General features: G+C 46.7%; 1 protein-coding gene across 2 annotated transcripts; it reads left to right on the top strand.

Moving 5' to 3' along the window:
• Positions 1-354: 354 nt before the first annotated feature.
• RNASEH1 (ribonuclease H1) lies at positions 355-11,117 on the top strand. Of its 2 annotated transcripts, none has more exons than XM_055327566.1 (9): positions 355-561; positions 1,093-1,208; positions 4,628-4,786; positions 6,856-6,955; positions 7,899-7,953; positions 8,156-8,240; positions 8,821-8,945; positions 10,457-10,544; positions 10,871-11,117. In XM_055327566.1, the coding sequence occupies exons 1-8, from the start codon at positions 431-433 to the stop codon at positions 10,478-10,480; spliced, it is 795 nt and encodes a 264-aa protein (XP_055183541.1). In that variant the 5' UTR covers positions 355-430; the 3' UTR covers positions 10,481-10,544; positions 10,871-11,117. The 2 variants fall into 2 exon arrangements, with proteins under 2 accessions (XP_055183541.1, XP_055183540.1); XM_055327565.1 differs by having other exon boundaries at positions 357-561; positions 10,426-10,544.
• Positions 11,118-11,608: the final 491 nt, after the last annotated feature.

Here is an 11,608-nt window from a genome sequence, read left to right as displayed (position 1 = left end):
ACCGCCCCTCGTAGGCACCACCCACCTACACCACCGCCCAGACCCCGCCCCTCATGACGCCGCCCCGCCCACACCACCATATGGGCCCCGCCCCTCATGGCCCCGCCCCGCCCACACCGCCGCCCTGCCCCCGCCCCTCACGCAGCCCCTCCCTGCCTCCAACACTCAGGCCCGCCCCTCACCCGGCCCCACCCCGCCCGCCCCGCCCTAGTGCCCACCCACCTGCGTAGGTCCCGCCCCACCCGGGACCGCCCGAGCCCGCTTTTCTCCCGGATTTCCGGCAAAAGCGCGGGGCGCCAGGCCCCTAGGCCCCGCCCCCAAGCCCGCGGGGATCCGCGTCATCTCCCCGCGCCGCCGCCGGAAGTTGGGTCTGCGCGACGGTGGCTCGGGGCGGCGAGCTGAGACGCTGGGCGATGGCGGGCGGGGAGCGATGACCAGGCTTCTGGGCGCGGCGCGCAGAGTGGTTCTGGCCGCCGTGAGCTGCAGTGCGCGCGGCTGCTGCAGTCTCAGCATGTTTTACGCCGTGAGGAGGGGCCGCAAGGCGGGGGTCTTCCAGACCTGGTGAGCGGAGCCCGCGGCGGGCGGAGGCGGGCGGAGGCGGGCGGAGGCGGGCGGCCCTGGCCTGGCGTGGGGGCGGCGGCCCCGGAGCCTCCGCCTGAGCCTCCCTTTCAGTTTCGGGGAGGGGATTCCCAAGCGGTGACACGTAGCGCGACTCTGGTACACCCGGGCTCCTCGCCCCTTGTGACGCCTGGGTGCCGGGCAGCGTCCTTGGAGGTGGCCACGGCGGCGTGTGTGCGGGCGCTGCTCCCTGCGCGGCTGCGGCACCGAGGCCGACGCGCCCGGCACCCCCGCCCTTGTGCTGTGATGAGGCGCCCCTCCCCCCCCCCCAAATTCTCCTCCGTGACGCGCTGGTGTACCGCCCCGCCCGGTGGAAGACGGCTGCGCGCAGCTGTGAGCAGGTGCGGGCAGGTGCGAGCAGGTGCGGCCGGCGGTGCCCCCAGCCCTTTTCACACCGTTCCCGGCCTAAGAAAAAAAGAACCGGTTAGGAAGGACCAGTAAGGGGGAAGGCAGTAACCCGGCCCTCTGTTGCAGGAGCGAATGCAGAGCCCAGGTGGACCGGTTCCCCGCTGCCAGATTCAAGAAGTTTGCCACGGAGGAGGAGGCCTGGGCCTTCGTCAGGAAGCCTGCCAGCCTAGATGGCTCGGAAGGTAGGCCCCGCTCCCCTCCGGTGGCGCCTTGACCTGCTGGAAGCCTTGCACAGCCCCAGGGTCACCTGGTCTGCAGAGCGGCCTCCTAAATAGAGGAGATGTGATGGTTGTTTCCATGTTCCCAGCAGGCAGAGAGCGGTTTAGCTCAGCGGTTTCCGTTGGTGACAGTGTTAGAGACAGGCTGGGACTCCAGCCTCCTGGTCCACTTGGAGTCCTCACTCTGCCTAACTCTGTGTTTAAATGCTTGTCCTGTCATTGAATTGAACGGGCGACACTTTTATTTTTTATTAAAGATTTTATTTATTTATTCAAGACAGACACAGAGAGAGAGAGAGAGAGAGGCAGAGACACAGGCAGAGGGAGAAGCAGGATCCATGCAGGGAGCCCGATGTGGGACTCGATCCCGGGACCCCAGGATCACACCGCGGGCTGAAGGCGGCGGTAAGCCGCTGAGCCACCCAGGGATCCCCCAGGCTACAGTTTTGTTTTTTTTTTTTAATTTTTTTAATTTATTTATGATAGTCACAGAGAGAGAGAGAGAGAGAGGCAGAGACACAGGCAGAGGGAGAAGCAGGCTCCATGCACCGGGAGCCCGACGTGGGACTCGATCCCGGGTCTCCAGGATCGCGCCCCGGGCCAAAGGCAGGCGCCAAACCGCTGCGCCACCCAGGGATCCCCCCGGGCTACAGTTTTAAAGTGATGCAACCAATTTGTTTCATGGCTTGCACCTGTATGGTGTTTCCTTCTTACTGGGACAGGGTCACACAATCAGAATTTCCTCCAATTTCACATGTCGCAGAAAGTGTACGTGATTGAAGCTCGGGTCCCAGTATGAGGAGCATCAAGTACAAAGGACTAAGGGTCACTGAAAGCACAAAATGTTTAAAGTACTGTTAACCCTTGAGCACCATGAACTGGAGCTGTATGGGTCGACTTATATGGAGACTTCACTCTATTACACTTACATACATTTATTATTATTATATCTTTATGATTTTCTTAACATCTTCTAGTCTCTATTTATTGTAAGACCACAGTGCATAAGACATTTATAAAATAGCTGTGAATCAGCTGTTTATGTTATCAGTAATGGTTCCAGTTAACAGGCTAGCAGTAGTAAGGTCTCGGGGGAGTCACAGGTTACACTCAGATTTTCGACTGTACGAAGGATCAGACCCCAATGTGGTTTGGGGTAAACTGTAGATCTTAACCTACTTTGAAGAAGTTGTGTCTCATTAGCTTTACTCACAAATTTTTTTACTAGTGGGTTAAGGTGAGGAGACAATGGTTTGAATTAGCTTTTTTTGAGCAGACTCTCTAGAGTCCATGGAGATGCTCAAACTTCAAACAGCTGCTCCTTTGAGAGGCCAGAACAGTTGTGGACGGCGCAAGTCAAGGAGAGGCCATCGTGCTTAGGAATCTGCCCGAATGACGAGTTCCTGAAGCAGGCCAGAGCCTTACTCGCTGTGCATCTGCTTCACCCTCTAGGTCTCCGCACCAGCTTTAAGGAAGCTGTGATGTGACTGTTACATTTTCTGCCCCAATGGAGAAATCAGCTTAGGACAGAAAACAAGTCTGGAAGTATGGCTGTCACCTTAGTTGGATTCTCAATACTTTCTTTTCACTAATCTTTTGTTTTAACCAATTAGTGACTTGTCCATACTTCAATTCTTCCAGGATAAGTATGTTTCTGTGTGTTTAATACTCTAAATTCTAAGGCAAAGTAGTTCTTTATACCTATGAATCACCTTTCTTAAAAGGTTAGAGATCTCCTAGCTAGTGACATATATGTAAGTTGGGATTTAATGTATTTTTCTTTTTCCATAAAAGACTTTTTAAAAAATTTTTAATTTTATTTATTTATTCATAAGAGACACACACAGAAAGGTAAAGACACAGGCAGAGGGAGAAGCAGGCTCCTGGCAGGGAGCCTGATGTGGGACTCGATCCCAGGACTGGGATGATCACACCCTGAGCCGGAGGCAGATGATCAACTGCTGAGCCACCCAGGCATCCCATGGGATTTAAAGTTTGTTTGTTTGTTTTAAGATTTTTTATTTATTTATTCATGAGAGACGCACAGAGAGAGGCAGAGACACAGGCAGAGGGAGAAGCAGGCTCCATGCAGGGAGCCCAATGTGGGACTCGATCCCGGGTCTCCAGGTTCATGCCCTGAACCAAAGGGAGATGCTCAACTGCTGAGCCACACAGGCATCTCTTATTTTAGGATTCTTGAGCTACTTGCCACTTATTGTGATTTATGTAAGCTGTTTTGGGCTTAACTTATTTACTCAACCTAATTTTGTGAAGGCAAAATTATCTGACAACCATGCCTCTTTTTTTCTTCAAAGTCTTATCTGTCCTTTAAAAACTTTCATTTAAACTTAACTTTACTACAAATAAAACAATATTTATATTGTAATAAAGTTGTATAAAATTAGCCTTTGACCTGTACTTGTGTTTTTGGGTTTACTTACGTGAAATACCTAGAGGAATATTTTAAAGGTAAATACAGGGTAACACAAATATAGCAGGGTGGGAACAGCAAACTTTGCTCACTATAGAGGCTTCGCCCAGATTTTGCTAAAAAATCTTTAGCAGTCCTCTGACATTATGGGTGGAGAAGCTGCTCCAGGGAGCATGTTCTGACTTGGACCCAATGTTCACTCAACATTGGAGCCCCATTTCCCCATCCCTGGTTTAGAGCTGAAAGTGAATCTGTAGTGTTGGGTTTAGTGGTTATTTTGGAGATACAATTAGTTGCTCCTTCTGTGCCCTTTTTCTACTCCATAAAATGAGAACATAGGAAAAGCTGCTCCCGTATAATCTGAGAGAGTCTGTGAGAAAGAAGCCTTTGGGGTTAATCCTGTGTCCGCCGGCTGAGCTTCTGAAGGAACCTGGTCCCCTCTGCTGTCAGGTTTCTGTTTCCCTCTCTCAGTGTGGCCCGCTATCTGTTTACTTAAGGTCCAGTTACCTGTGCCCTCCCAACTTCCCTGGAGGTTCTCGGCTTGACATTGAGGGAGATGAAGTATCTAGAGTGGTGTCTACAAAATTCTAGTCCTTGTTTCTTTATGGGGAAAGAGTCCCTCAGATTGTCAAACTGCCCACCATACCTGGAGGGTTCACCAGCTTTGGTATCTCTGCTATCTGTCAGAAGCAGATTTCTACTGTAATAGGAATGTTGCTCTTGTCTTCTTGTTGCTCTTACCAAGCTTATCATGGAAAACTTAGAGTAATTTCATAGGACACCGAAATCTGAGACAGTATTGACAGTCTTAAGTCATTTCCTCTTTATAGGGCCGCATACAGAGGGTATCTCAGTCTTAGTGACACTAATCAATTCCTCAATTTCTGGATTCTTAAGCATTTCATGTAATGTTTATTTTTTTCCTGGTTTTTAAGTAGACTTGATCTTTCAGGGCCAGAAAATAAACATGAAAAAGAATCACAAGTGAAAGCCAGCAAGCGACTCCGTGAGCCCTCGGATGGAGAGGAAAATGCAGAGCCACGTGCGAAGCATATGAGACAGAACACGGAATCCATGCCTCCAGTTAGCAAAGACATGTTTTCTTATATGGGTACATCTCTCTTGGATTCTTAAGTTTTCTATATAATAATCATGAAATAAGTGTAAGAATTTTTTCCCCCTTATTAGGGGAAACTGTGCTAATGTTCAGCATTTTCATTCTTATCTGAAAAGCTAATGTTTAGCATTTCATTCTTATCTTAAAAATCTCAAAGGTTACAATTTGATAGTTGATCGAACTGTGTGGAATTATTAAAACTTTGGACGTTCATTGGAAAAGCATTACATGGCCTACAAATGAGAAACCGTAAACTTTTGAAATACCGGTATTCTCTGTGCACACAGCATTTCAGGTCACTGCGAGAATATGCAAAGGCCTCAGCTTCTTCAAATAAGAAAGACCCTGAGGTGCCCAGTTGGTCAGGCATCCAGCTCTTGGTTTCAGTTCAAGCCAAGATCTCAGCCCTCAACAGAGAGAGCCTGCTTCCCCTCACCTTTACCCTCTGCTCCTCCTTCTGTGCACATGCTTGCGTGTCTATCTCTTAAATAGATAAATAAATTTTTTTTTTAAAGATTTTATTTATTTATGAGACACAGAGGCAGAGGGAGAAACAGACTCCCCAAGGAGCAGGGAGCCCGACACGGGACTCGATCCCAGGGCCCTGAGATCCTGACCTGTGCTGAAGGCAAATGCTTCACCAACTGAGCCACCCAGGCACCCTAGATAAGTAAATCTTTAAAAAAGAAGAAAGGGCCTGGACAGAGTTCTTCTTCATTTTATTTTATTTATTTTTTTTCAGAGTTTTTCTTTAGCACCGGTATCTTTACCATTTACATTTAGCCTTTGCAAAACGTAAGTGATCTTACCTTGTCTAGAGAGGCAAAGTAATATAAATTTTTCTCTACCTTTAACTGTGGGAGATCAGTTTATAGTTAGTGACTTATGGTATATGAATTTCCTTTTTGTTTTTTTATATATGTAAACAAAAAGTAGGAGTAAGTGGGGTTTTCTTTTTATTTTAGTAAGTGGCATTTTTATATAAATCAGTATATTTGTAGGTTCCAGTTTTTCTCTAGGAATAAGCTATCTTATCATTTAACTCAAGGAAAACCAATAGAAAATGTTTTGTCAAGCCATATTAAAACTGCATAAATGAATTTTGCAGTTGTGTAAAAAAAAAATGTTGATTTGGTTATTTGCCAGCAGTCATCAGAGCACATACTTGTGGGGTGACTGGGCGATGAGCCATTTCCAATGTACACACAGTGGCACTTAACGCAGTACCTGATAGGTACTCAGAGTTGAGACAGAATTCAGTGACCAGAAAGGCAGTTGTGTTGATAGCGTCAAATTCAGTGGAACCAGGGATTCTTGTCCAACACGCTCGTTCTCCCACACTCTATCTTCCCTCCTCTTCCCTTTGCCTCTGCCTTGTCCGCTCTATCATCCTTCTGACAAATAGCACATAGAGCAAGGCCCCTACTTGCTCCCATGGTCCTTCTCTTCAAGACCTGTCGACCTGACTTGTCCTGCTGCCCTGCTGGGAGCATTCTGGTCACCAGTGGCCCTAGAGTGGCCTCATACCAGTCCTCTTCTGCCTTCTGCTTTACAGCAATGTTGATTGGACTTTCTGTCTCAAAAACAGTGGACCGTAGTCCACTAGAGGCAAATATACTAAGAAACAATTTAGACCGACATCTGTTGGAGGACTAGACCTTCTGGCAGACAGGTCTTCATCGTGCCCAGGTGTTACTTGTCTGCATGGACAGCTCCTGGGAGTGAGTGTGCGCCCTGCCCCCCATGAGGAGAGGGAGAGAGGCACTGTTGTGACCTCCGTCGTGGGGGATGCGACGACAGGTCTCACGGTAGCAGGTTCTAGGTTCACAGTGACTGCCTTTGCTGTTAATTGGTCTGTCATGTGGAACCTAGGTGTGAGTGTGTTCTAATCACAGTGTCAGGGGCTCGTATGTGAAGAATTGATCATGTTTTCCTAGGCAGAAGATGTAGACTGCATTGTATAATACTTTCACTTTATGAATTCAGGCTTAGTGAATGTGTTAAATGAGTCTCAGTTGTTAGTGCTTTGGTCCCAGTGACACTCACCAAGTTCCCTCTTGCAGGAGAATCTGTCGTCGTCTACACTGATGGCTGCTGCTCCAGTAACGGACGCAGGAGGGCCCGAGCAGGAATTGGTGTTTACTGGGGGCCGGGCCATCCTTGGTAAGTAAACAAGGCTTCAGATCTAAGTGAATCATATTCTAAACCTTGTCAGGAGTGACACAGGGTCTGCTTATTGTTTGCTTAGCGTTGGCAGAGGTAACACAAGAACAAGCTTTGGCTCGTGTCGACACTGATGGCTTTGTTCTTCAGAACGTAAAATGCCTCAGCATCGTTTTCTTTCCCCTGGATCTTGATGAGTCTGTGTCTCACAGACTTTCTCTTACACCAGAATGACATCCCTGCCCCTCTAGAGGAGTCCTCTGTCTCCTGAGGGATGGTTTTGACAAAGATGTCCAAGGGACAGGTCACCAGACTCTTCTGAAGATGTGTGAGCTTAGAGGGGACCTCTCAGTTTTCACAAGGCACAAGGTCAGGGTGATGGAAAGTGTGGTCTTTCAGATATGCTGGGCAGCCCTAAAATTCAGTGTAACAGAGGGATCTGAGCCGTGACATAGCCATATCCCTCTGAGCTTTGTCCTTCAGCATTCACAGGAGCCCACAGCAGTGTTGGGCATCATGTAATGTAAACTGTCTAGTAATAATAAGATTTTACATTTCTCTTGACTTGTGGCCTACGAAGCACTTTCTCTTTGATACCTAGTTTTAGCTTCAACTCCTGTAAGAGGTAGCCAGCTTGTGTGGCACTGAGTGTCTGCGGCTGGCTTAGTGCTCACCCAAGTCCACACACTCTAATGTATTTCAGGGCCAGAAATAGAACCTCACTTTTGATTTCTGGCCCAGTGTTCTTCACAAACCATCTCATGGTGCTTTTCCATAAAATGTTAATACTCTTGGTTTGATTTTTACAGACTGTTTTTGTATGATGCTTTCAAATGTCAAAAAAATATATCAAGCCTTTCTTCCATTGAGAGGCTTAAGGAACCACTTTGAAAATTAGCTTTTTAAATTAACTTCATTTTCTTTTTTATTGTTTTGAAACCAGGAATGTAGGCATTAGGCTTCCTGGGCGGCAGACCAACCAACGAGCGGAAATTCATGTAAGTTGTCAGACACATTTCCACATTTCCCATTCACATGGATATGCAAACAGAGCTGTATGTGGAGCATTATTTCACACAGAGTGTAATCGTTACACTTAGCACAGAAAAAGAATGTTTAAATGGTGAAGTGATTGTGAACATCAGTCATGTTGCAAGTTGAACAGTTTCAATGGCATGATGACTGACTTGTTTCTTCAAGGCAGCCTGCAAAGCCATCGAGCAAGCAAAGGCGCAAAACATTAAGAAGTTAGTTCTCTATACGGACAGTATGTTTACTATAAATGGTAAGCTTTTACGTTTTTACTTCTAGTGTTTTTCTAGTAAACATGAAGGGAAATTGGTATTTCCTTCTCCAGTAGGAGGTGTTGTATCCTATTGGGACCTAAGTGGTAAATGAGGACGTTTGGTTTGTCAGGTATAAAGAGACGATGGGGATTCTGGGGCCCAGTTCTGCTGCCCCAATGTTTGCCACCCAGACATATCTTTGCCCCGCACCTAAGGAGGGGCAGTGGGATCGACAGGATAGATGTGTCCCTGCTCTCATGGTCTTTTGAGTCTAAACAGGCATCAGTAACCTAAGGTGGTGTGCTGATGGCTCCTTTGGGAAATAGCATGTTTAGGACTTGGGAAGGGGGGTTGAAGAGGTGGAGGAGGTGTCCTCCTAGGCTGGGGCCTGTGATTCCGCGCCAGTCTGAGCAAAGGGATGAGCAGAGGAGTAGCCATGTCTATGCCCCAGACAGAGTACAGCCTGTGTGGGCAAGTGGCAAGTCCGCCCGCTGCTCTGAAGACAAGTAGAACAGGTATTATGTCTAGGGAGGAAAGGAGACCAGGACATTGGAGCTCCATCAACTGTGTTTCTTGTAGGTATCACTAATTGGGTTCAAGGTTGGAAGAAGAATGGTTGGAAAACGAGCACAGGGAAAGAGGTGATCAACAAGGAGGACTTTGTGGCCCTGGAGCAGCTCACCCAGGGCATGGACATCCAGTGGGTAAGTGTTTTCTTAACCACTCAGGACTTATTTTTGTGTGTTTTTTTGTTTTTTGTTTTGGGAGGGAGAGGGAGGAAGGAGAGAGGCAGAGAGAGAATCTCAAGCAGGCTCCACGCCCAGTATGGAGCCCGATGTGAGGCTCCATCCCACAACCCTGAGATCATGACCCAAGCCAAAATCAGGAGTCAGACATTTAACTGACTGAGCCCCCAAACGTCCAGGACCAAATATTCCAAATTAACTGGAGAGAGTAGTGGTTTCTTTAAATGATTTAGTGAGTTAAGTTAAAATAACAGTTTCCACAAAATTAATATCATAGCGTGTATTAGAAATTGGAACACAGTTGACTCTTGATCATTGTGTAAGTAATACTTCTTGTTCTTGGCCTGTGTGTGGAACACGGTGTTCTGGCAGCGTGACTGAGGGGTATTCGATATTCTTCACATAGTCTCAGCTGTGCTTGGGAGCGCCCCACCTGGGCTCACCTCCTCCCTGTTAAGTGACTCCTGGCAGTCCACCTGTAGGATTCTTTGGAATCAGTCGTAATGTCAAAATAAAACTAATTTATAAGGTATTCTGGAAAAGAATGGTAAGACTTGAGCATGACTTTTTTTTCCAAAATGGAAGTATTTTTCTTACAATAGATAGTTTTTATTAAAATGTTTTTTCAAACACTACAGAGCAAGTTAAACTGCAGTCATTGTCTTAACCCTGCCTTGCTCTTCCACCCCCAGACCACTGAGAACAGCTTGGTAACCTGAGGTTTAAATCTGCCTTTCAGCAATGTAAACGTCAGCAGTGGTCATACCACATAAGTACACACCTCGGTGGCTCAGACAGTTAAGCGTCTGACTCTTGATCTCAGCTCTAGTCTTGATCTCACAGTTTTGAGTTCAAACCCCGTGTTGGGCTCACACTGGGTGTGGAACGTACTTAGAAAAAAAATGAAAATAAATCCCAGAAGGATAGCCCTTCTTTCTGACAGCATTTAAAGAGAATAAAGTATGTTAGATATGTGTCTGTCTGTCAGTACATACATGTGTTTTACCTGGAAAGCTTTCCAAGTTCCATCATTAAGTGGGGAAAAAAAAAATCAATAAAAACGGTATAACCCAATTTGTGGAGAATCAAGATGGGATTTTAGTAAATGCCTACACACATCGATGCATTGGGCATAGTTTGTGCTGTTTAGAACTGTGTTGGAGTGGGGGTGTGGGAGGAGCCGTTCTCCACCCACTGGAAACAGGATGCACTCCTGTGTTGTGTGTGTAAAAAATCAGTAAACAGGGGCACCTGGGTGGCTCAGTGTCATGATCCCAGGGTCCTGGGATTGAGTCCCGCATTGGGCTCCCTGCAGGGAGCCTGCTTCTCCCTCTGCCTGTGTCCCTGCTTCTCTCTATGTGTCTCTCAGGAATAAATAGGTAAAAATCTTAAAAAAAAAAATCAGTAAAGATAAAAGGGAAAAAAATTTATTTAACAGATGCATGTTCCTGGTCATTCGGGATTTACAGGCAATGAAGAAGCTGACAGATTAGCAAGAGAAGGAGCTAAGCAATCTGAAGACTGAACGAAAGGATTTTAATTCTTGGAAAAACTTGAGTGAGTGACTGTCCTCTTACCTCTCCTTACTGCTGTGAAAAATAAAACTTGGAGTAGATGGGCAGACACGACTTGCAAAGTAAATTCTGGGATATCCTGTGATACCACATGGTTAAATGTATAACAAATTGAACGTCCTTCGAGATTTGAGCATTATTTGAGATTTCAGTGTTATGCTCGATTGAGTGTGATGCTGTTCTCATTAGTTTTACTGCAGTCTGGACAGAAATTTTAGGACTCTGATCTAATAAGGCATGAACACAGCAGTGGTTTACAGACGCAGGCAGGGTCTGGAAATGTTCTGAAAGTGTCCATTTACCTTCCAGTTGGCAGCATCGAGTCTCAGGAGGTTCGTGTTGACTTGTACCTTCCTGTGGATTAGAGCGAGGCAGTGCTCTCCTGGTGGCTGCAGCCCACACCCGGGCCCCCGCCGTAGCAGAGGGAGTGCAGCCCGGGGCTTACCTGGCTGGCACCCGTGTACAAGACAAGCCTGCACGTAGCCCTGGCTCTTGATCTTTGATTAGGAACCGTTACTTACGGAGCAAGATGTGTAAATAAATCTCTTAAAGTTTCTTTGGCTGTTTTTGTTAAAAGCGTGGTGTAAGATGGGGTGTGTGGGTGGCTCAGTCAGTTAAGCGTCCAACTCTTAACTCAGGTCTTGATCTCAGGGTTGTGAGTTCAAGCCTCGCATTGGGCTCCACGCTGGGCATGGAGCCTACTTTTTAAAAAAATAAAAAACACTATGCAAGTTAAAGTTTGATATGATCATTTATTTTTATCTTTTTTTTTTTTACTACTTTTTCATCAAAAACATACAGAAAAGGACACGAATGTATTGCTGATTGAGTTATTACTATAAGGTGAATACCCTCATGACCACCACTCAGGCCAAGAACTATAGAACTTTGCGGACACCTCAGAAAGCCCTAGCCCTGCCCGCCCTCCAGAGTGAATCCTGAGTTTTATAGGAATGACTTCTTTGCGTTTCTTAATGGCAGTTGAGCCTTGTCTACTTTTTCTTAGACTGGATATTTCTGAAGTCTCTTTATTGCGTGTATTGGTCT

Source organism: Nyctereutes procyonoides, unplaced genomic scaffold (assembly GCF_905146905.1).
Source record: "Nyctereutes procyonoides isolate TBG_1078 unplaced genomic scaffold, NYPRO_anot_genome, whole genome shotgun sequence".
NCBI lineage: Eukaryota > Metazoa > Chordata > Mammalia > Carnivora > Canidae > Nyctereutes > Nyctereutes procyonoides.
This window is presented reverse-complemented; position numbering and strand designations above follow the sequence as displayed.

Bases quoted from the DNA above. Each gene is read 5' to 3' on its own strand.
- RNASEH1 (XM_055327565.1), top strand. From the start codon at position 431: ATGACCAGGCTTCTGGGCGCGGCGCGCAGAGTGGTTCTGGCCGCCGTG. The intron at 4,787-6,855 runs GTACATCTCTCT...TCCCTCTTGCAG, and splicing joins AGACATGTTTTCTTATATGG to GAGAATCTGTCGTCGTCTAC. The intron at 8,946-10,425 runs GTAAGTGTTTTC...TTTATTTAACAG, and splicing joins AGGGCATGGACATCCAGTGG to ATGCATGTTCCTGGTCATTC.